This window comes from Macaca fascicularis, chromosome 5, assembly GCF_037993035.2.
Source record: "Macaca fascicularis isolate 582-1 chromosome 5, T2T-MFA8v1.1".
Classification (NCBI taxonomy): Eukaryota; Metazoa; Chordata; class Mammalia; order Primates; family Cercopithecidae; genus Macaca; species Macaca fascicularis.
In genome coordinates, this window is record NC_088379.1 from 151,154,346 (window position 1) to 151,180,657 (window position 26,312).

General features: G+C 38.7%; 1 protein-coding gene across 5 annotated transcripts in view; it reads right to left on the reverse strand.

The window, feature by feature from the left end:
• SLC10A7 (solute carrier family 10 member 7) overlaps positions 1-26,312 on the reverse strand; it is a 256,432-nt gene that overhangs the window by 44,235 nt on the left and 185,885 nt on the right. For all 5 annotated transcript variants that reach the window (XR_010587032.1, XM_005556029.4, XM_005556027.4 and 2 more), the window contains 2 exons: positions 24,549-24,584; positions 6,085-6,168 (listed from right to left, as the gene is read on the reverse strand). Coding sequence is in view for 4 of the 5 variants with exons in the window: in XM_005556029.4 (XP_005556086.1) it covers positions 6,085-6,168; positions 24,549-24,584 (120 nt within the window). In the remaining variant the exon portion in view is untranslated. The remainder of the gene's footprint in view (positions 1-6,084; positions 6,169-24,548; positions 24,585-26,312) is intronic.

The window sequence follows — 26,312 nt, forward strand, 5'->3', positions numbered from 1 at the left end:
TGGTGGAAAATAAAAAGTGGTAGAATTTCTGTTTTATTGTTTATTTGTATACCACTCTTAAATATAATGCACAAAATAAGTATTTGTCTCAAGCGCTTAGATGTATTGAAAAGGTTTGTTGGAAAAGAAGAGAATATGCTACGATGGCACAAATTTTCTTTCTTTCTAGATTGACAGAGGAACAATCTCCTAGCCATCTATGGAAAGATAAATCTTATCTCAGAGTCATAGCACCTTCAGGGTAGAAGATATAAAACACTTTGTTCTACAAATGAGGAAAGTAAGGCCTAGGAGCCGTGTGTGCAGCCAAGCAGTGAGGAAGACCAAACTACCCCTCCCATCAAATCAGAGTCAGTCAATAATGATTTAAACCAAAAAGAAGTATTGTATGGGGAAACAGAAAAATAAAATTCACTCTCAGAAATATAAATCACAAGTTGAATGATAAGCTTTTATCACCAATAAAAGATTAAGAAAAATATATTCAGCTCATACTTCCTAGTCTTTAATTCTCCCTCTAGTTCCCATTTTCTATTTAACCAGTAATGATAAAACCTCATTTTAAAAGATGCATGTAACAATCCATACAAGTGTTTATTTTCATAATTCGGCACTCCTAGTTACAGTTGTGAAAGTAGCCTGACATGCAGTACACCTGATTCCTCTGAACTAGCACATATGTGTACTGCTAACAGGGGTCCTCAAAGATTACATCACACAGTTGAGGAGATTAAGATTAATCAGGAGATTAATTAAGATTAATCAAGAGATTAAGCAGACAAGGTCCCTGCTCTTATGACACTAACATTCTAGTTTAAGAGAGAAATAAAAAGCAAAACAACAAATAAACAAGAGGCAAAATAATGATACATACTTAGCCACAGTTTAAACTAAATGATATGATAGTGACTGAGTTGCTACTGGGTAGCCACCCAAGGAGAGGGTGGGGAAAGGTCTTTCTGAGGATGGGAAAGGTGGCAAGGTGTTTCACGCAGAAGGAATGGTCAGTGCAAAGGTTCTAAGGCAGGAGCAAGACTGGCATGTTTGAGAAACAGAAGCAAAGTCAGTGAGACGTGAGTACAATGGGCAAGTGGGAGAGTGTTGGGGAGGTACAAGGGACTTGAAGATAGAGGATAAGGTAACAATCCTTTTGAAGAATAGAAAAAGGAACATTATAAGGAAGTAGGGTAGGGTTTCTGGTAGGTGTTAGATGACACGTTAAATTTGGCATCACGAATTTAACACAAGATGAGACCAATGTGTATTGCTTTCTGAGAAGCTCAGCTCAGCTGCTCCAGTAGAAGCAGGGTTGGGCCTTTGTGAAGTAGGTAAAATGGAGAGGTGAAGAAGCTCAGAGCTCTGCCAGGGAGTGAGGTGAATGACAGGCCATGGAATCTGAGCAGCTCCATTGCACGCGTGGAGTAGGCAGAGTTGGCTTTAACCAGGGTTGGGGCTTTTTGAGCAACTACATCAAAGGGAGAAAGGGTGAAGGAGCTGACAATATTTGCCAAGGGGGGATTATAATGGCAGACTAAGGAATCAAAGCTGAGTAAGAAGGGAAGTACAGTCATGAGGATGGTGACTGAAAGGTCAGTTAATCTGGGGTCTTGGTGAGACTAAAGAATTACTGAATAGAGTATGTGAGCTTAGTAGGTGAGGACAGGGATGGTGGCTATGAAGTGGGCTGCCTGAGATTGATCATCAAGGTCCAACAGGCCTGCTATAGCCCCGTAGCACTTTTGTGTGTATTACAAAAATCCCTTCTTTAATATACTTTATTTCCTCCTGCCAGAATAATTTTAATAATAAATATTCAAACCTATGATGCCTATAAGGTGGGCGCACTTCTTTGAAATGCAGCATTGTTGTGTACCACACAATCTATACCACTGCAGGCAGAGATGACCTTGTGAGGCTGTGACTGTAGGAGGAGGTGGCTGAGGTGACACTGCCTGCCCTGGGCACTCCTGCCTGTGGAATGCTCCCCCTTTTCCATGGTACTGGAGGACCTGAGGATCATGCAGCAGCACTTATATGATAACGTCTACTCAGACGTGTGGCTCTATCGTTTATGTTAATGTACCTGTGGGCCAGTTACAGCACAGTTCATCCAAAGACTAAAGTCAAAGGAGGTGTTAGAAATATGGCTTTTCTTTAACATAAAATTTTGAAAAATTTATTTTTTCTTGAACTAGTGTCCTTAAAAAAGATATACTTTTTTTTTTTTCAGATATGTTTTTCAGGTGATGACTAGGAAAGAAGTAAGTCATTGTTATTGAGTACCTACTATATATAGACCTAAAAATATCCTGAACAAATGGCAACCTAGGGAAAATTACTGCTAGGGGCTCCCTGAAGATAAATTCAAATTTCTCTTCAGTCAATCTTTTTATACATCTTACACCCTACTCTTGAATATGTTATTAAGTATACCTATAAATACTAACCTATGGAGACCACTACTTAGGATGAAATTACAGATTAAGTACATACATATATACTGAGAGTTACTATAAGCAAGGAGGTAGGAAAATTAAGAAGATATAGTCTCTGCTTTTAGGCAGCTCATCGATAAATTATATTATTTCCTGATAAATATTATGAATCAAGTACTATGGGAGATGAGGAATTTAATCGAGGCCAGTCTAGGTCAGAGCAGGCAGGCGTCACATTGGAGGGCACCTCTGTACCAAGTCTTCAACAATGAGTAGGAGTTTGCTGGCAATACAGTCAAAGGCATAGAGCAGTGAAGGGCCATGGTCAGGTGAAGGATGATGAGTATGCAGCATGGGAAAAGCAGAGCCCTAAGGAGAGGACTGGTGAGAAGTGGCACTGGAGAAGCAGGTTCGGCCAGACTGTGAAGGGCTTTGGGGCCATGCAAGGAATTGGCAACAGAGAGGCATGGGGATGTTTTTAAGGAGAGGAATAATGTGAATTGATTTGTGTTTTAGGACTACTCTGGAGGGAGTAAAGACATTAGATGGGAATTGGAAGAGACTCACAGCAGAGAGACAGGTTTAGGAGGTGCAATAATTTAGACAAGAGATGATGGTGTGCCATCCTCTCCAGCAGTGTGACCAGGGCTGCAGGGGCCAGGTGTGAAAGATTTCTGAGGTAGAAATGGTAGGATGAAGTGACTGCCTGGAGGTAAAGGAGTATGGCTGTAAGGAGAGGGAGGAGGCAAGGCTGATTGGTGGTTTCTAGATGTGGAGACAGGGTGGTGACTGTTAATTCCTAAGACCAGAATACAAGAGAAGGGGCAGGTAGATGCAAGCATATAGGTTTTCTCCTCGAAAAGAGCCATCAAAGAACTGTGGTATCTAGAACACTTAAGAGAAAAGAAAAAGCTACCTGTATTACCTTTTGACTACCATTATTACTTTATAATTTACTGAATACTTTGCTATTTACTACTGAGTACATGAAGAATGAGCCATCTAACAATTCATCATTCCTTCAGGATAAATGTTTTTAAATTACATACATTATATAACCCTATACATACAAAATTAAGTAACCTATATACAGATATTTTGTCTGTATGTTTTAAGCCAAGCATTTATTATTAATAGGAGAATTTCCAAGATCTACTATGGGAAGAATGTATGAGCTTTAAATTATTAGATGGAATTATTTTCAGAACAAAGAAAATATGTATGAATATAAACTAATATAAATCCACAGCTTAAACTGTGTGGAGATGAGAAGTACAGGTAGATTCAGTTATACCTCTATACAACAAAGCATATCCCTTACTGATGATAGAACTCTGGCTTGTTCATTATTTCACTCACTCTTTCAGCACATATTTATTGGGTACCTATGGTCTGGGAATGTAATGATAAACAAAACAAATATGGCTCCAGCACTCAAGAAACTGATAGTTGAATGGCAGAGACAAACTGTTAACAAGCAAACTAAACATAAGTATATTTTGTGAGAAAGGTCAAGAAAAATCAAACAAGGTGTTGCAATGAAGAATAACCAGGGAAATACCAGCTATATGGTTCAAAGGCGGCTTCATTAAAGAGTCAAATGAGAAACAGGTTGAGGTGGGAGGGTAGGCAGAAAGACACCCTAAACAGAAAGAATGAGCAGGAACTGAGAAAAGCCAGGGAGGCTGGAAGTGGGAAATGTGGCAGAGGTTAGAGAGGTAGGCAGGGATGTAACATTCATTCAGAATCTCTGTTATGTGATCAGCACTGTGGGAAAAGTATTTTTTAAGTATCATTTTATATTTAATTAAATGCTATTCTTAAAGCACTTTTAAATCCCCCATTTTACGCTAAATTTAGTCCCTTTTCTAAGTATAAAATTAAAAAAAAATTAGCACATGTGTTGTGGATGCTGTGGAGCACCACCCAGATCCTTCTCTTCAGGAATGAGGTGCTTATACCCACAGCAGCAGGGAGTGTTGGGTGAGTAAAATATGTCAGCAGAGTTCCTCTTTGGGACTTGCCCTCAGCCTGAGAGAGCAGACTCACCCAAGGTCACAGCCCTCATGGAGGGTAGGAGGGAAGCCAGTATCTAATGACTGGTCAGTGTAAGAGTATAAAGACCAGGTGCTCTTGCCTTAAGGTAGGACAACTCTGAGGGGTCATTCCAGCTCCAGAGTTCCCCATGGGATCTACTGAGACCTTTGCTGGGACTGCATCAGCTCCATCCTACTTTATTCACTCTATTGCTCCCAAGGGTACACCCTCGTAAACTTCCTGCCTAAAAACCTCTGTCTTTGAGTCTTTGCCCAGAGACCCTGACCTAAGACAGCATGTAAATATTACATGTCTATGCATACATTTCTTGTCTTTTTTTTTTTTTTTTTTTTGAGACAAAGTCTCGCTCTGTTGCCCAGGCTGGAGGGCAACCTCTGCCTCCCAGGTTCAAGCGATTCTCCTGCGTCAACCTCGACAGGTACCCACTACCATACCCAGCTAATTTTTTTGTATCTTTTAGTAGAAATAGGGTTTCATCACATTGCCCAGGTTGGTCATGAACTCCTGACCACAGGTGATCTGCCCACCTCCGTCTTGCAAAGTGCTGGGATTATAGGCGTGAACCACTATGCCCAGCCTATGCATACATTTTTTATATTCAATATTTCAAATACTTGCTGCCTGTTTAGTATTTTCAGGGAATTTGGAAATAATGATTATGATATTAGAAGCTACAGAGCACTTACCTGTGTTAGGTTCTATGCCAAGAACTTTACAGGCATGCATATTTCATTTAATCTTTACAACAGCCCTTTACGATGGATATTATTGTCATAATATTTAATAAATTATGAACCTGGAGCTAGGGAGATTAAATAACTCGCCCATAATAACACAGCAAATAAAAGGCAGAAATAAGTCTAGAATCTAGTTGCTCTTAATGTACTGCTTTCCTAAGACTTGTTCACTTTAGTTGTGCATTAAATTTTATACTCCAATACTGTGGCATCCTATGATTTTACAGAAAACAAAAAACAACCACCAAAAAAATGCACTTGTTTTAAAATTTGTGTGCTTATATGCTTACTACTAACTTGTTATAAGAAGTTACAATGGAATTTTTATTAGTCCAATTGAATAAGAATGACAAAGTAAACCCTAAATATTCTAAGATAAACTTTAAGAGATAATAGTATTAAACTGTTTATCAATTACATGGTCACAAACATAACTGCTGTTGGAGGAGTCTATCGCCAACCAAAGACAGATGCTTGTTCCCAACGATGGTCATAAACATGGAGACCTTATCAAAAGTTGCAGAATATGGTTAAAGACTTGCTAGATGTTTTCAAGGTAGCTACACAGCTACAAAGAGGAGATAATAAATTTTAAAAAAATCAAGACTCTGTGTAGAAGTCCCTATATATAGCTAGCAGGGGTCCCTGTATACAGCTAACTGCAAAGCAGATTAGTATTAATTTAAAAAATAAAAAAGATGAGAATACTCTGATTGATGAAACTTCTGTTTTCAGTCTCATATTTTCATTTATCTTCTCCCTCTGAATATCCTTTCTCTTAACTGCTCTGACATTATGTAAGATTTCACAATTTGATCCGTAAAGAAAAGATCAGATAGAATTGGAGGCCTTACCTGTCCAATGATGAGAGGAACCACAACAGTCATAAAAAGCTGAGAAAAAATAGATGTGAAAGGCACAGAAGAAGATGAACCAAGCTGTAAAACAAGAAACTAGGAGTTAGAATTACTTTGAACCAGTTATCAAGCATTAGTGTTTATAAATAATGCAATAAATAGATTCTCTCAGGTGCACCAAAAATTTGGTAGCTATCTACAAAGAATAAGTGAAGTTACCTCTAATTTTCTAAATTCAACACAAAAAACTGTTAGGTATTTTAAAATATAACTTTTATTGGGAGACTAAGATTGAGAAAAATATTGATTTGCAATCAACCTAAATTGCTTATTATTTTAGTAAAGTCATTCTGTGTTCATACAGTCTATAATCATATGGCATGATATTTCATCAACAGTTACAGTTTATGTGATTTTTATTTCACCTGTCTGTAGACATCTAAAATAAATGTCTCATTCCCTTATCAAGATAACATTTTTATTTATGCAAATGAAAGTTTCTAACTTTCCGACTCCTTCAAAACAAAGATAATGAATCTCAGATCCCGTAGAAGTTTTTCTTACACGAGGTCTAGCAAATGGGAAATCCTGAAACATAACTTATTTTTCAACTTAAAATTTCAATATAGCTCCCCTAAATTTGTATGCTTTAACGCTGTTTATAATTCCTATTTTTCTTCTTCCTAATTTTTTGATTCTTTCTTTGCTAACAATTACAGTCTCAGGTTCATGAAGATGCTATTCCCTGCAGCACAAGAGTGCTTATCTACACACACAGTAACACACTCATGTCAGCCTCCATCACTAAGAATTGCTAAGTCTTCCCATGAACTTTTTAGTGTTGGTCAAAACCTCCTCTGTTTTTCAAACTTCTCTGGACAAACAATAGATGTTTTTCTCTTTCACAGGTTCATTTTGCAACCAGATTTACCAAACCATCGATAATTGGCCCTTGGAACTTACTTTTCGCCTTTCCCCTGCAGACTAAACCTAAATTTTCATATTTACCTAAGTTTAGTTACACTTGGAAATATCTTTTGGAAAATAATTTTTGTGAAAGGATACGGAAGTAGTGATGACTGAGGGTACAGAATGTCAAATAGAAGAAATCAAACATTTAGCTACTTGAAGTCAATAGCTCTGAATGAAGTGGTGTGGGAGCAGTGTTTTCACTGATTTTTGCATGAATGGTTTACCAAAATCTCCTCTCCACTCTGACATATATATATATATATATATTTTTTTTTTTGGAGACGGAGTCTCGCTCTGTCGCCCAGGCTGGAGTGCAGTGGCTGGATTTCAGCTCACTTCAAGCTACGCCTCCCGGGTTCACGCCATTCTCCTGCCTCAGCCTCCCGAGTAGCTGGGACTACAGGCGCCCGCCACCTCGCCCGGCTAGTTTTTTTGTATTTTTTAGTAGAGACGGGGTTTCACCGTGTTAGCCAGGATGGTCTCGATCTCCTGACCTCGTGATCCGCCCGTCTCGGCCTCCCAAAGTGCTGGGATTACAGGCTTGAGCCACCGCGCCCGGCCCACTCTGACATATTATATAAAATTCTGTCCCCCAGCTTCAGCCCCAGTCTGCATGCACTCAAAATGCCAAGAACATATGTCTGGCCCATCACTGGCCCTGTGTTCACTGAAAACCAGCTTCAACACTGACCACTGGCTATTTATTTAACCCATAAAAATTGGTGGTCTCTAGCCCTTTTTCTCCACAACCAATATAAACTAAAACGAAGAGAGACAAACAGAAAAAGTGAAACTGGTAAAGAACAAACAGGATTCCTGGTGTGTTAAATGTCACATGGCTGTTAGATGTTTCTTTTTATGCAAAACCAAAATATTAAAAGCTAATAATTAAGCTCTATTTTAAAGCAACTATGTCTCTGAAGCACAAGGTGCTTAACAAATACATTCTCTCCACAAATATTAACCCTAAGGATATTCCTGGAGCAAGGACTGATATAAAGAAAAAATATATTCTACAGAGAAATTGAGGCACTGGATGAATAGAAAAATAAACTTTAAAGAACAAAGTTTTCAAGTTCAAGAAGGTCCAGCTCAATGCTCTATTCCTAAGGTTTACAGAACTTGGAGACAGGTAGCAAAATTAAGCTATAATCTTCACGTAAAAGGCGACATTTCCTGCCTGAAATCGCTTCAGTGATCTCACATATCCCTGGCTCCTCTTTCTATCTCAACTTTAATTATTAGGTTTTTAAATTTTTAAAATGAATAACCATTTCAAAGCAATATTCTCTCTTTAAGCACCCCAAAATAAAGAAAAACCCATTTCAACTTGGGTTTTAAAAAATATTATATATTTATAATGTCTCCATCCTTCGCGTATCAGACCACTGGCATATTCAACGTTTGGAAACCGCATGTTCTTAGAAGACAGTGGAACAAGGCTATGGATTGAGGAGGTTGTCCATGATCTCTATGGTCCCTTTTCTGATCCACTTGATTGGAAACACAGGTTACAGCAGCCTTCCTCTGAGGCTCTGTCAGATCAGAGATCAGAGCAAGCTACTCAGGGATGTAATTAACTGGGTACACGAAGCCAGACGAGGTATGGCAGGGATGCTGGGGACAAAATCCCTCAGGATGGCTCCCTTAGAAGTGGCTCTGAAAGGAAGGAAACCTCAGTACTGGAGTCTAATTTGGCATAAGTCCTTTCTTTTGAATTGGCCACCAGACCTGTCACTGTGGTCAGTATGAAGATGCAGAGGACCCCTGGGGAAGTTTCTGATGCTATGAAGTATGCCCTGGCATCCAGAAGACAGAACAGCAAGCATCTGGCACAGCGCAGCCTGTGAGGACAGGACTAGAGAGACACAAAATCCAATAATTCTGCATGCAGAGGTGATTTTAACTAAAGCAGAAGGAAATATGCTGCTTGGGGTATTTGGTTCTTCATATTTTAATAGGGAACCTGTTGTGGTTTCTATTGTAAAGATCAGTATGTTTATCAGAAGCAGCAGTAATCTGCAGGTGAAGTTTTCAGGTTCAGAAGGTTGTATCAAGCAAGTGCCCTGGGCTTCACCGAGTACCGTGGCAGATTTAAAAGTAATATGTCTCATACTGTCAACCCATGGTTTAAGATATAGCATGTTAAGCAAGCAATCCAGTCCTTGGCTAATTTCTAGCAGAAATATGTAGTACTTTAAAGGAGGAAACTCACCATTAGCTTGATTTCTTTGTTTTACTATCCTATGCTGAGAAGAAATCATTCATGAAAATTTAGTATGTGGCAATTTAGGATCTTTGCATTCAGTCATTCAAGTAGTTACTTAGTGCTTCTTGTGAGCTGGGGGCATGTTCTCGACACTGCAGATACAACAGTAGACAAAAACACAAAAACCCCTCCTGTCAAGCTGCTGCTTTTTAAAAGCTGAGGTCGGTGTGCATGCCTGTCCATCACCAAGTATACATGCACTCAATCCTGTCTCTGGAATGTTGTTTCCCCCACTTATAACTGGAAAAGTATGAGTCTTTTTCCAAGACTCAGTTCAAACATTACTTCTTCAGGAATTCTTTCCAAAACCTCCTCCCAAAATGCTGAATTGGCCACCCTCTCTTTTGTGAACCACTGTTCTCTGTATCTGAATTGCACCTCTTGGAATCCTTGGTTGTTCTTGCTTACAAATCTATGCTCCTGAAGGTTGGGACACTATATCATTCACATTTACAGTCCCAATGCCCAGCAGAGTGACCACGTTCTACATCTAGGGCAGTGGTTCTCAAATGTGAGCACATCGGAAACATCTGGAGGGCTTGTTAAAACACAGATTGATTTCCCCATCCTCACAGTGTCTGATTCAAAAAGCCTGGGGAGAGGGATGGGAGTTGTGGTGAGAATTTGTATTTTTAACAAGGTCCCCAGTGGTGCTGCTGCTGCTGACTTGGGGGTTCACACTTTGAGAACCACTAATCTAGTACATAGTGGGTGTTCAACGAATGTGTGTCAATTAGTGAATGACTGTAATACAAAGGCAGAAAAAGCTTGCCAATGTTTTCATTCCATTCTTCCAACTTCATTCAGGTAAGCTGCAAACCTCTACTTAGTTCCCAGACCCAAGAAAGGATCATCAGCCAGGTCTCCCAACCAGTTGTCTTCTATAATCTCAGTAGTAACATTTATCATGCACTTCCATGTGCCAGACACTGCTTTGTTTTATTTTTAAATAATTTCAACTTTTCCTTTAGACTCAAGGGGTACACGTGCAGGTTTGTTACATGGGTATATTGAGTGATGCTGAAGTTTGGGATATAGACTATCCCATCACCCAGATAGTGATCGTAGTACCAAACAGTTAGTTTTTCAAACCTTGCCCCCTTCCTCCCTCCCCACTCTATTAGTCCCTGGTGTCTCTTGTTGCTATCTTTATGTCCCTGAGTACCCAATATCCAAGCTCCCACTTCTAAGTGAGAACAATGTAGTATTTTGTTTTCAGTTCCTGTGTTAATTTGCTTAGGATAATGGGCTCTAGCTGTATCCATGTTGCTGCAAAGGATGTGATTTTGTTCTTTTTTATGGCTGTGTAGTATTCCATGGATGTATATGTACCACATTTTCTTTATCTAATCACCTAGGTTGATTCCATGTCTTTGTTATTTTGAATAGTGCAATGATAAACATGTGAGTGTATGTATCTTTTTGATAACATGATTTATTTTGCTTTGGATATATATGCAGTAATGAGATTGCTGGGTTGAATGGTAGTTCTAACTTCTCTGAGGAATCTCCAAAACTGCTTTCCACAGACATTGAACTAATTTATATTCACACTAATAGTGCGTCAGTGTTCTCTTTTTTTCTGTAGTATCTCCAGTATCTGTTGTTTTTTCACTTTTTAATAATAGCCATTCTGACTGGTGTGAGGTGGTGTCTCATTGTGGTTTTGATTTGCGTTTCTCTGATGATTAGTGATGTTGAGCTTTTTTTTTAACTGTATTTGTTGGCCACTTGTATGTCTTCTTTTGAGAGGCAGACACTGCTTTAAATGCTTACTGCATGTGGAATAATTTAATTCTCACAGCAACCCCTTGATGTTGGTTTTATTATTACCCTCATTTTCACAAGAGGCAACAGTGGCACAGAACAGTTAAACAACCTGGACAAGGTCACCACAGCTAGAAAGTGACAGAATCTAAACCCACAAGTGTAGCTCCAAAGCCCTCACACTTAACTCGTTACACTCTACTACACATTAGTTTTAGGTAGTACAGTGTGAAACAGGGAAAGGGGACACAAGTGAAAATCAAAGCTGGACTCCTCTTTTTGTGCCTATGTGAAAGACAGGGGGAGGGATGGGGGGAGGGGGATGGGGGGGGAGGGGGCAAACCACAGAACACAGAAAATGATTGGAGGGACTGGTTTCTCGACTCTCCCAAGGATGGTACATAACTAGTGCCAGGGCAGATGCATTAGGGAGAAGTTAGTTCAATACACACAATGGATGCCCTAGGACATCAGGGCTTAATTCTCTAACTGGGCAGAGAGACACTGAGTGGAAGCAGGATTGGATGTTATCAACCCATTCAATCTAGAAACTATTTCATCTGGAAATAATCTGGGGGTCCACTTGGTAAAATAATATGGGGCAAACTAACCAGACTCAGAAAGACAAATAGGTAACAATTCTTGATGAAGAGATGTTGACTGTCTGTAGAATTACAGTTATCAACCTACAGTTAGAAAACAGATGGTGCATTTTAAATCACTCCTGTAAGTGAGCTGACCTGTAAATTGTCATTAATGCACCAGTTCTTCACTTGCTCTGCTGTGTAATCAGCCTTTTATCTCCTATCAGGGAAATCCATTAGCCACAGGCATCTCCACTATTTGTGTCTCTTCCCAGCTATTAAAACATTATTGTATTAAATAATTCACCCTTGATGATTGGTCTTCACTTTCATTAGCACTACATTCAGGGAAAAATAAGAATAGATATTTACAGTAGATACTGTAGAATTATGAATGTTAACTCTCTTTTGCTAGGAAATCAGAAAGTAGCAGCTTCAGATGTAGAGCAGGATTTGTTGACTTCCTGCTTGATTTCCACCTCTCCACATCACTCACAGAGCCCAGCCCTGGGGAAAGGGAAAGGGAAGAACGCTTGCTTACTATCGTGCCCACACACAGACACATTCATAATACCTGCATCTCCTTCCTGTCACAAAGATAAACATTTAAACAGAAGAAGGAAGAGTCTCCCCAGACCCCAATCCCCTCCCTATACACCATATAGTTCAGTTTTTCTTTCATTCCCGCTGCTCCTTCTCTCACAGGGATACATGTGAACTAAACTTACATAAAATTGTCAGGTAAATGTATACCAGGTGACAGACTCAATGTTAAAAAGACTATGATTTTTATCAAAATTAAATATGGCTATTAAACAGCCATACTGATTCAGTTGCATGCATCAAGCTAAAGTTGGGTTATTGTGTGGAAAGTATACGTTTAGGAGAGGAAGTTATCTTTTTTAATATTTATATTCACAGTCTTTTTCCCTCTCTCAGAAATAAAGAAAAAAAGAGGCTTAGTAGATTTTATAAATATAAAAACATTATATAAAACATGGCTTCACTTTTCTTTTTGTTTATATGCTAGTTATTGTCCTTTTCTTAGTTTTGAGGTATAATTGACAAAAAGTGCATCTATTAAAGGTGTACAACATGATGTTTTGATATATGTATATATTGCAAAATGATTACTACAATAAAGCTATTTAACATATCCATCACCTCACAGTTACCTTTTTGTGTATGATCTTAAGAATATTTAAGATCTAATCACTTAGCAAATTTTAAATATGCAATACGTTATTATTATCTACAGTAACGATGCTGTACATTCAGTGTCCAGAACTTACTGGCTTATAACTGCAAGTCTGCATCCTTTGGCCAACATCTCCCCATTTCTCCAACTCCCTGGCTCCTGGTAACCTCCCTTCTACTCTGTTTCTATGAGTTTGACTCTTTTAGATTCCACATATAAGTGAGATTATGCAGTATTTGTCTTTCTGTGTCTGGTTTATTTCACTTAGCATAATGTCCTCCAGTTCATCCATGTTATATGCTAATTTAAAATGTAAGATGAAAAGGTTACCTTCTAATAACTTTGATGGAAACTTAATGTGCGCAATCATAGGTTCAGGTTACTCAAACCCGCACAGACTGTTTAGTGAAATGTGCCAAAATGAACTGTAAATTGGCTTATTCTAACCTAGAGGAAAGAGGAAAGCTGTGAGGAATTGAGCTTCCACGCCATGAAGGGCTGGAGGCAGAGATACTCAGAGGCCTTTAGGACCAAACTTTGCTCCCTAATTTTTGACCAAAGGATTTGGTCTTGTCAATCCTGAGTGTGGTTTGGGAACCAAAGGACCTGCTATTGCTAAATATTCTCTTAAGGAGAACACATGATTAAGTTCCTCCAGCTTGGTTACCAATAGGCAAGGGAGTAGCAAGGAACCAGTGTCTTTCCAACTCTGGATTGACCCTACCCTGTCAAGGAGCATCCCCTGGTAGCTGGTGCTGAAGAAAGAACTAAAGGGCAAGGGAAAAGCCTGGCTAGGACAAGACTGCCCCAACTCATCCCATGTCTCCAGCTCACTTCAGTGAAGTCTGAGAAGTCCCAGACCAGCAACGCAACTGGCCTTCTTGGGACAGTAGTCTTTAATGGGGGAGGAAGTTTATCAATGTCACCTCTGTCACCTCTCGAGCATTTGAAAACTGCTTACCAGGTACTTCCCTTCCCGTAGTCAGAAGCTACCCTCAGCTTCAAGGGGAGATTTGTCTTCACTTGCTTTAGAACAAACACCACTGAGCACAAGGTAGAGAAACTGACTCAATGTGAAGCAACTGAGACAATCAGATGGCTAGTATCTTTTCAAGTGGTTTAGGTTTTATTATCATCTTACGCATCTCACACATGTGTGTCCATTAATTATGCAACCATAATTGGAAACAAATTATAAAAAATAATCATCGTACATGACACTAATGGCTGTATACATTGTTTCTGTTCATAGTGATGGGATCAAAAGTTGAAGAATTTTCTATCATAGACAGCCAATTACTAGGCTGATTAGTAATACTAGTCTAATACAACTACTAATGATGACTGCAGCCTTGAAAGCTGCCCCTTGATCTCTTTCGCTGACCTGGACCTCTCTCTTCTATGAACTCCTATTAAGCTCAGTTCGAACCACAGTTTAGCAGTCAATTTCTTCTCTAAATTTCTGCCATATTCTTGATTCTTGTTTGCCCAAATAAGTTTTAAGTTTCTTCAAGGCAATTATTACGCCCACTTCTTTTTCCTCTTACCTATGTTACTTAGGATATAATATTCAAGAAAAAGTAATTGTGTGCTGATAATATGTTTTAAAACAAACTGTGGGCCGAGGTGGGCAGATCATGAGGTCAGGAGATCGAGACCATGGTGAAACCCCGTCTCTACTAAAAATACAAAAATTAGCCTGGCATGGTAGCGGGCGCCTGTAGTCCCAGCTGCTCAGGAGGCTGAGGCAGGAGAATGGCGTGAACCTGGGAGGTGGAGCTTACAGTAAGCCGAGATAGTGCCACTGCACTCCAGCCTGGTGACAGAGCGAGACTCCATCTAAAAAAACAAACAAACAAAAAACCGTGTCTCCCAAGAGGCATGCTTAGGAGCATAAACTGGAAGGAGCCTTCAAGGGGAGGCCAACCCAGACTGAAAGTGCCTTGTGTTCTCTACCAGTTGTGCAGTCTCGAGGGACAAAATCTCTCTGAACCTAGGTTTTCTCATGTAAAGTGAAGGTAATACCTCCAAAGCTAGTCATGCCTGTTACGTGGGATTACGCATCAAGTAACCATAATTAGCTACTCAATAAAAATTATTCTACCCCAGAAAAACAAGGTTTCTTATGCAGAGATGTGAGAATTCAAACCTATTGAATTTAAGAACTGCTGAAATGGAAACTAATAGGAGACACAGTCAGATCAAGGGAACATGTAGTCAGCCTAGAAACAGAGCCTGGTATGTATATATTCTGTATACATATGTGTTTGTGAATACACATGCATATATGTATATCAGTCCAATAGTCACAGTGCCTTATAAACCTACTTGCTGAGGGGCTGGCTCTCTAAGAAACCAAGTCATATAAAATCAGTTGATAGAAGAGCTAGCAGTGCCCCCACTTACTCAAGCGGTGCTTACATGATTCTGAATGGGTGAACATGTAGGCCAATGTTTGTCAAATACCCCAAGGTAATGATGTGACCATCGCCACATATGAAGATGGTGTCATCTATGACTCCGAGGATGACTTTCAGCAGCAGTCAGAGCTTGCACTCCACATGTTTCAAGAGGTCTTGCTTGCTCAATTGTCCTTTATGGCTGGAGAGAGGAGAAGTGAGGCTTTGGTCTGTCGTTCTAATGGTAAAAACTCAAAGTGTTACTGACCTTTCTCTGCCAGTTATGGACTTATTTAAATAAATTGATGGTCTGCAGAATTTGGGGGCTTGAGCCCATGACAACAACATCCAATACATGGTTTCCTTAGACTGCAATTACACAGAATTAGACTGATATGTTTCTATAGTGTGGACAGTTATCTTTGACCTACTTTGTCTTTCAGAGGGAGTAGGAAAGAAGCCTAGATATACAGGTAGCTTCCTTTCATTCCTCTTCTTAGAGTAAGCAAGATGTAGTTGGGGAGAAATATGAGTTACCTACTATGGAGACTGGCAGTCATATGGAGACTGCACAACTGGTAGAGAACAGGGTTCCACAGAAAGAAAGGTTTCAAACTGCTTGATCAACTGTCCTAGTACTGTTCACTAGGGTTTAAAACCCAACCGCCTGACTTCACAGCCAAAATGCTTAACTCAGCCCTATTGCTTCTTCATCTTAATTACCATCCTATACTACTTTTCAAGTTTTAGAATCTCTCTCCTTCAATATTCTCTATTATATGCTGCTGATAAAGACCATAATAACGGCTGCTAAACATAGTATTAGTGATAAACCACATCAAAGGAAAGCAAAGATGTGCAAATTTTTAAGTGATGTTAGACATAACAGAGAATCAGAACCATGCAAATGAAAAGAAAACTGAAGTAAGCATGAGATCCATTGAGAAACATTGGAAGTTTCTATCTACCTTTTCATTCTCCTCAAATTAAAAATTTTCTTTCAGTAGAAAATTTATTGCAAAAAATCTACTTCTATTTAATGAAGTGTTTTCTATGTTAGTAATCTCCTTTGAAATATTATAACTGTGAAATAATTTCTAAGTTGAATTTTAATTATTTGTGCATATGTCCTATTTTCCCTATTAAACCATAAGATCTTTAATGAAAGGACCAATGTCAGATTAATCTTTGTAGTATTCACAATACACAATAGGTTTCAATAAAAGGATGATTATTTTGTTTAATATCATTAAAAAACTGTAATTTATTTTTCATAGCAAATAAAAGGTAAGAGGTTATGAGTCAGGTTGAGTTCCTAACCTCCTAACCATTCATTTATCATTTGAATCATTCTAATCATTCATTACTCATCTACCTTTCTATTGCCCTCCTTCCAATACATATTTATTGAATACTTGACATTGAAGATAAGGTAATGAATAAGACATGCACAATTCCAATTCCTGGCCTATTAGAAGTTAAAATCTAGTGGACACTTGCCACTTGTACACAACTTGGATGAAATAGCTCTTGTTAAGATTAATATGAAATTCCAAGTAATGAACTTATAAGTACAGTTTTTAAAGCTGGACAAGGCCTTAATTTATCCTCACAGACAGGAACTCCATGGACTGAGGAAGATACAGTGACAAAATAAAGAAGAACAATAATTTCTGCCCTTGCCTAAATGAGAGATATGTTATTAAGATAATTGAGGTAATGTATTTGAAAGCACACTGGGTCCATGATAATCTGAATGCTTCTGTGCCCCTAAAATTTGTATATTGAAATCCAAACCCCTGGGTGCTGGTATTCGGAGATAGGACTTTGGGAAGTGATTAGGTCCTGAGGGTGGAGCCCTTATAAATGAATTAGTGCTCTTATAAAAGAGGCCCTAGAGAGCTGCCTTGCCCTTTCCACCTTCTAAGGACACAGCAAAAAGCAGCCATCTATGACCCAGAAAGCAGGCCTTTCCCAGACACTGAATCTGCCTTCATCTTGGACTTCCCAGCCTCCAGAACTGTCAGAAATAAATTTCTATTGATTATAAGCCACCCAGTTTGTGGTATTTTTTTACGGTAACCTGGATGAACTAAGACACGATCTAAGTAGTAAAAAGTGATACTTCAGGGAAAGTTTCACTGCTCTCACTGCTGGCCATGGTAAACATCAGACTCATTTACACACAAGATTATAAAATTATAGATTATGTATGGTTATAGAATCCTAAAGTTTTAAGTCTTAGGACTCAGCCCATGATTAAGATTTGAAGTAGTTGGCCAGCTGCTGCATTTCAGATGAGTGCTTTTGCGGAATCTTGATGTCCTCCTGGGATTCTTTTCTATTTTTCTCTATTAAGTGTCAAATGTAACATTCGCATGGCTCTTTACAGTTTACAATATGCTTCCACAAAAATTAACTCATTTCATCTTATCATAATTTTCATTTTACAGAGGTAAAAACTGAGGCTGAGAAGGGTTAAAGAAAACCTACTTTTACATAACTGGTACTGGCTGCCAACTAAACCAGAATTTTATGTCTTTTCATCATACTGAGCTACCTCTCTACAAAGAGAGTGTGAGAGAAAGTGAACTCAGTTCCTTCAAAGTGGCTTCATAATAAAGAATATGTCTCTGAAGTTAGAGCATATAACAAGAAAACAGCAGTTTTAAAAATAGCTCCAACCCAACTTTTTGGACAGATGCATCCATTCATTTGTCCAACCATGCATTCACTTTCATTCAAAACATTCAAAAACATTCAAAAAATGTTTTTGAGTGACTTCAACTGTCAGGCACTATTTTGGGTATGGGGATCATGACAGTGACTAAAACAGATACAGTCCCTGCTCTCTTGTGATGCTTACATTCTAGTTGGAGAACACAGATAAACAAATTAACAAATGACTAAGATGTCATGAGATAATAAATGCTAACAGGAATATATGATGGTTAATTTTAATGTGTCAACTTGACTGAACTATGGGATGCCCAGATAGCTGGTAAAACATTGTTTCTGGGTGTATCTGTTTGGGTATGTCTGGAAGATATTAGTATTCAAATTAGTACACTGAGTAAAGAAGATCCACCCTCACCAATGGGGGCAAGTGTCCTTCAATCCGCTGAGGGCCTGTATTGAACAAAAAGGCAGAAGTAGGGTGAATTTACTCCTGTTTTGAGCTGGGACATCCAACTTGTCCTGCACTTGGACACTGGGACTCTGGGTTCTTGGGTCTTTTGGCTCCAGGATCTATACCAGTCACCACCCACAGCCTCTAGTTCTTAAGCCTTCAAACTCAGACTGGAGCTAAGAGTTACACTATTGGTTCCTCTGATTCTCAGGCCTTTGGCCTTGGACTGAATTACATCACTGGATTTTCTGTTTTCCCAGCTTCCGGATAGCAGATAGTGGGACTTCTAGGCTCCATAATTGCATGAGTCAATTCCCATAATAAATCTCTCTCTCTAGGAGGCTACTATGCGCTGGAGCTCACTCCTTTTCTCCTGCTCAAGGACATGTGTCCATAAGCTCTCCCTTATTTTTTCTGTATCAGTTTTTCTCTCCATAACTGGGTTAATCCTACTGACACAAATGTGCTACTAATTTTCCCAATTTAAACAAAATCTTCTCTTCATATTTTATTACTTTGTTAGTAACCCATTTTCTGTACCCTTTACAGAAACATTTCTCCAAAAGAGTTATCAATTATCACTGTCTTTAACTCTTCTTCCATTCTTTCCTCAACCCATCCAATCAGGCTTTCAACTACACAACTTTGATGAAATAGCTCTTGTTAAGGTCCCCAATGACCTCTGTCTTCTTAAAACCAATGGTCAATTCTGAAACTTCATTTTATTTGAACTATTAGCAGCAACTGAAGTAGTTGATCACTCTCCTCTTTTTGAAATACATTCTCTGCTAAACTTCTAGGACACCAAAATTTTCAGTGTTCCTCCTAAGCAAACTGGCCATTCCTTGGTCTACTTTGTGAATCTCTTACTATTGCAGTGTCCTAGCACTTGATCCTCTGATACCTTTCCTTTTTTATTATCACTTTCTTCCAGTCTAATTTAAAATCCATCTAGATGCTGACCTCTCCCAAATATATATCTCTAGTTAAGACCTCTTTCCTGAATTCCAGACTCATGTAGTCCATTGCTTACCTGATGTCTCTACTTAGATGTCTGAAAGTCAGTGGAATCCAAGTATCTCCTATGCTGAATTCTCCTTATGAGTTCCTTCAACCTGCTCAACCCTAAAGTCTTCCCTATCTTAGTAAATGGCCACTCTACACTTCCAGTTGCTCAGGACTGGAGTCACCTTTGACTCTTCTCTTTCCCAAAAAACCTTCACTCAATGTCTCAGTTCTACTTTCCACTTCTACTTACAACTACCTCCTACCAGATTTACTCAAACACTCTGGTCCAAGCTAACAGGATCACTTGCCATAATATCATTAGCTTTCTAACTGGTCTTCCTGCTTCCACCATGGTCTCCTTACAATCTGTTCTCAACCCAGCATCCAGAATCATCCTTTAAAAAAGTACAGCAGAACATGCTATTCCTTTTATCAAAATCCATTTAATGGTTTCCTGTCTCTCTCAAATTAAAATTCCAAGTCCTTATAAAGGACTTTAAGGTCCTAAATAATTTGTCCCCTTCTCTGTCTCTGACATCATCTTTATCTCTTCTCCCCCCTGTTCACTGTATTCCAGTCACACTGACCACCTTGGTGTTTCTTAAGGATACTGGGTATACCCTCAGGACATTTGCACTTAGTGTTCCCTCCACCTGGAACACTCTAACCCCAGAAGTCTCACTCCCTTATCTCTTCCAGGCCTTTGCTCAAATATCATTTTCTCAGTGAATCTGAACTTGACCGTCCTATTAAAAATAGCAACCCTCTCTCCCATCCCAATCCAGTACTTCTTATTCCTCTACATTATTTTACTTTTGTCTTCAGCACTTACCACCCATCTCACACACTATATTTCTACTCATTTGTTGGTTGTTTCTTTCCACTAGTATTCTCAAAATGCTGTTTTGAGAGCAAAGACACAACTGTTTTACTTATTGTTATATTCCCACACCCAGGACAGTGTCTGGCATGTAGAAATAACTCAGTATATATTATTGAATGAGTAATGAATAAGTTTAAATAACTTTTTTGAGGAATTCTGCTATAAAAAGAGAGCACAGAAATGGAGTGCAGGTAGGATAAGGTGAGGTTTAATTTTAAGATGTGTAATATTACAGAATGCTTATATGCTAATAGAAATAATCCAGTAGAGAGAGAAAATGTGATAATATAGGAGAAAAAGGAATCTCTGTATGAATCATATCATTAAGTAGGACATAAGAGATGACATAACTCAAAGAACTTCCTTTAGAGGAGAGAAAAGACAGTTTATCTATAGAAACAGGAGAAAAGGCAAAGAATATGGCTACAGATGCAGGTGGGTGGGATCACATAAAATTTATCTGATTGCTTATTTCCTCGTCAGCCAATTTCCTTTTGGCAATACTTGATATGAAAAAAGAGGCACTGGAGATTTGAGAGGCAAGGAGAAGGTGTGAAATGATCCTCGAGAGTGGAAGAGTGAATTAATTAAAGGAAAGTAGTAGAATTGCCAGGCTCACTTGCATTTAGTTGTCATGAATTTCAAATGAGACCAGTCAGCATGGTAGTGTTTTTGTTCCAGCAAGTTCAGGTACATATGCAGGAAGGTGTAGAGTTAGATTTCAGTAGGGTTAGTACTTTTCCAGGCAAATATGAAGCAGTAGAGATGAGTAAGATTGTTGATGGTGCATGTAATAAAGGAATTATAATGATGGACCATGAGGTCTAGGCTGGGTAAGATGGGATGTGAGGGCATGGGGTGAGAGTTGGGGTATAGTTAGATGCATTGTAAAGGTGATAAAGTAAATGAATTGGCCATTCCAGTGAAGAACTTTTGGTTTGGGGAATAAATCATAAGGCTGTTAGTCAGAGAGGAAATTTGAAAATTGGATTATTGAGGGACGTAGTTATTGGCAATAACAAAGTGAAGGGCCTGGAGTAGCTGGCTGAGACAAAGTGGAGGGCAAGCTTGCTGGAGATGAGGTCAAGAATTTAGAGATCAGGGTATTGGAAGGACCAACTATGTGAATACTGAAAATACCAAGAATTTTTTAAGTATACTGTTAAAAAGAAAACAATGGGAAGATGCTAACATTTTTTTGGACTGATAGTGGCCTGGGGTTCTACCGATAATTACAACAAACAGGAGTAGCAGGTAGTATAGCTGTGTTGGCACAATCTTCAAAGGAACCAGGGTATTTTACGGAGAAGGCATGGGAAATGATCTGGAATTGGTAATGAGGTACAAGGAAGACACCTTCCCCCATTTCAAGGCTGTGTCAGAAACATGAATCATAGGACAGGTTTTGGTTGGAGCAAGAAAGTGAAGGAAATATTCTGAGAAAAGGTTGGGAATACAGCTGAGATTCCATCAGCAAAAATGGCCTTCGTTAACTCTTATGCCTGAATACCCAGAAATTTCCATTTTTATAATATGATAAAATAAGACAATACTACTTCCAGGAGTTGTATTAGTTTCTTGGACTTCTATAACAAAGCCCCCAAACTGGGCAACTTAAAACAACAGAAATGTATTGTTTCATGGTTCTAGAAGCCGTAAATCCGAAATCAAGCAGAGCCATGTTCCCTATGAAATCTATAGGAGAGAATCCTTCATCTCCTTTATATTCTGATGCTTGCCAGCAATCTTTGGTATTTCTTGTGGGTGTATCACTTTAATGTCTGCCTCCATCACCACATAGAGTTCTACCTGTGTGTCTCTGCCTTCTCTTCTTGTTCTTATAAGGACATCAATCATATTGGATTCAGGGTCCACCCTATTCCAGTATGTCCTCATCTTAACTAATAACTTTTGTAATTACCTTATTTCCAAACAAGACCACATTCTGATGTACTTGGAGTCAAAACCTCAACATATCTTTTTGGAGGAGACAATTCAACTCACAACAGGGGCATTGAGAAAAACAGTACACTGTTTATGGGATGTGTTCATATATATACATTTTTAAGAGATGGGTCTCCATATGTTGCTCAGGATAGTCTTGAACTGCTGGGCTCAAGTGATCCTCACACCTTTTCCTATCAAAGTGCTGGGATTGTAGGTATGAGTCACCACATGCGGCCTTTGTTCACATTTTAAGTCATTCAGGTTCTTGCTCAGTTACTTGCTTAGTAAATGAGTTCTTGCTCAGTTACTTGCTCATTACTTGCTCAGTAAATGAGGCCTGGTAACCCAAATGCTTAAGACATTCCATTGTTTATAAAATGCAGACAACCTAAACAGAAAATGTGTTATATGCTATGCATATGATATAAAGTCATAATACCATATGTATCTAATGATGTGTGTGATAATGCCACTGAACCTACTGGGATAGCCCCGTTGACTCAGAAGGGAAGCATTAAACTTTTACATTGAGGGTCTTGGCAAGTCTTTCATTATTCTTGTAGCTCTATAATTTTAGAATGTTGAACGTTACAACTAAAGCTCCTGAGCCTATGGGTCTGTGAGTAGGGGAAAGCTTGTAATAAAGTGATGCCACAATTTTTATCAGCATGTTACCACACAGATATGGAAAGGAGGGCAAGAAGATTACTCTTTGGTTCTTTAATTACAAGTCGAAAAAGGGTCTCAGAGATTCCAGCCTCTGAGATACTCCAAAGTGTTACACCCTAGGCCTCAGCCACCTAGTTGTGGCTGTAACATCTCCCCTGCTCTTCTTAAATGAGTTACAAGAGTAAGAGATGCCACTCTTCCACAGCAGAGAAAACCTAGGTGATGCAGCCATTTATTGTGCACTTACCAGATGCTGAGCTCTATACCAGTCCCTTGATCTACTGCGAGTAGGGACCTCAGACAGGCCTGCATCCTGTGCCCACCAAGGGCTGCATCTGGGAAACTGTCCTGTGATCCCAGGTCTTAGAAATAAACAAATGGATGATTCCAGTTTCTCACATCTAGTAGCAGGTAGTTACATAATAAGTCTTTTCTTCCAAATTAATGCAAATAGTCTCTTTAGTTTCAATTTGACTAACTGCAAATTCTGCATTGGTGGAGTCCATGTCAATGAAGTTTGTTATGCTGAGGAAAGTGATCTGATTATTTGACTCTTCTTACCTTGTCAGAATGGAGCCAGCATTTCAAAAGGGAGGGTAAGGCTGAGGTTTATTACTTGAAGGTACTGTCTTTCATGAAAGATGCGGAATCCAACTGTTTAGTAGTATATCTATCCCTCCCTATTTCTTACTCAGCGGGTAAGAAATGAAGTCCCTCATTCTATTACTCTAATTGAATTCCAACTTGGGTAATTACACTATAATTAAATAAATTTTCCCCACAGTTTTAATTCACTGATAAATAGTTTTAGTCAAACAGCTACATTACATTCCCAGAAACACATCCCCACTACATTTCAGTGATAAGCAGAGTGATTTATATTTGGAAGATGTGTGTATGAAAAGATGCACAGTTCATAAAGTATTTTAGGTATCATTCATGATTACATATGCTTTGCTCAGCATGAGATAACATTAATTTCTATTATAATCTTTCATCTAATTTCTCATATGCTTACTGCCAAAAGAAATAAGACAGCTAATTAGCATTTCTTGTTTTCAGAACGGTTTTTGTTTAGTTAACTAGAAGCCTGTATTGATTTGTATTTTTAATTTTTAAAGCACCTTTCATTATCTCTGGGCGATAGAAAGGAGGAGATGTTACTTCCCATTCTACAGATGGAAAAAATTGAGGCAGCCTTTCCCAAGGTGAGGAAGCTAGTTATCATCAGTACCAGCCTAGGAACCCAAGCTTCCTCTGATCCCCTGGTCCTAGGGCTCTTTCTGTTAAACACTATCAAACACTGGGTCACTATCAATCACTTTAGTTTTACTAATGAGAAAATAAAGAGTAGAGTAGTTGTAACCTGTGTCATGGGGTCATTTATTTGTAATATAATGATTTAGCCAGGAGCTGGAGGCCTAATGACTAGGTCCTGATGCTGTTCTTGGATCATGAAATTATGAAGCTTCTTCATATCTGAATATTATTATGTGGTACAATTCCAATATTGGAATAACAATTCAAAATATGGTGCAAAATAATTCAAATTTCATTTTTGTTCTAATGATCTTTCTTAAAACATTGTAGATAGCTTTTAATAAAAGATATTAAAGACAACATCAAAATACTCACAAAAAGCAGCAGGAGCAGGGGTGTTATAACGATGCCCTGAAAGAAATAAAAGAGAGGATGATCATTTATCAGCCTGGAAAGCAGTACACTTTCTTTGCCGTTTTAAACTCTGAGGCATGGGAGTGCTTATCTTCTCAATGCTGTTTAATAAAATCTAGGCGATAAAGAGGGGAGGGTCCCAATCTTAGCTTTCTCTTCCATAATACCTTAACATCTCTATTACAATTATTTGTTTTTGGCATCATAAAAGTACAACCACCAATCTGCCTTAGGTTCGTCTTTCCTTTTGTAAAGCTAAATTCCCTTCCACATTGCACATGGATCACACAGATAGAAGCTGGTGGCTGGCAAGCTTCCTCATTCCAAGGCTTTCAACTCTAACTTGGATAAAATGCCCCTTTTTGAGAGAAGACAGGTGGTTTAGTCCCAGTTGGGGTCCTCTCCTGAGCAAAGACCACGTCAGTTGTGATGAATGAGATGTCGTGATTTTGTAATGTGAACTGATCTCCCCTAGGAAATGAGCTGGGATCTCAAAACTCATTTCACTTGATTAGACTTCATGTCTCCATGGTGGAAGGCAAGTCTTTCATCTAATTCAGCCACATAGGACCACCTCGGTCCCTCTGCCTCCCCTAGGCAGAAATGAGCAAAAGATTTGTTTTCTTCAATGACAGGGAACAGTTTGAGGCTGTTGCCAATGAAGCAGAATACCAGCTTTCAGGTTTCTTGAAGGCAAACACTTTAAAACTAAGTGTTTGAGTTGGGAGTTGAAATGACAGGCTTCAGTTTTGGAGCAGTAGATGATTATCTGCCCGTCTTAGTTTTTCCTTTATCTCTCAACACTTCATTATGATTTATACAAAAAAAAGCATTTCAGATTTTTATTAATGAATTCTACTTGGAATTTTAAAATTTCAGAGAATCTGAGGTTGTGCATGCCTAAGAGAGAAAAGAGAGAGACAGACAGACAGACACACACACACACAGAAAAAGAGAGAGAGAGACAGAGAGACAGATAGATAGAAGTACTATACCCAGACAGTGTCCAAGATCCAGATCTGGGACTACTTCTTTACTTTTGGAAGAAAAAAAGTCCTTTTTTATCCTTTTTGTATTTACATGAAAGTCCCTGTGTCATAATAGTCACTCAATTGTTTTGCATGTGGCCCAGGAAGGACTGGCTTATCTTAAACGAACAATGCTACCATGTCTTTCTTGGGCATATACACATGTGAATATCCATAGACTTGTTTTATTATTAAACAATAGAATGAATGTTTTTTATTGTGCACACTTTTGCAATTGGCCAAAGAGAATACAGTATCTTAATCTAAGAATCACTTTAAATCTTACTTATTAAAACAGGTATTGTGGCCTATCAACTCCATTGGTATCTATGAAACAGGTTCTCATTAACACATTTAAGAGAGCCAAATGTGCTAAATGACAAATAATTGATAACTTAGAAGGGCTACTGTCCTTCAATGACTTGTACTAAGTTCAGACTTTAGGAGGAATTCCAAACTTTAAAGGGCCACATGAAAATGAAAATATCTGGCTGACTCAGTCTATTCCCCCATGGGAGGCATTCAATTTCAAGCAGATTTGTTTAAACATATAATTAAACATCCACTTATATACTGGGTACTGGGCTCATCCAGGAGATTCAAGAATGAATACAACATGGTCCCTATGCTTAAACGCTTATAATCCAGTAGAGGACACTGATCTATAAACAAGGTTCAGGATAGAGTGCTATAACTG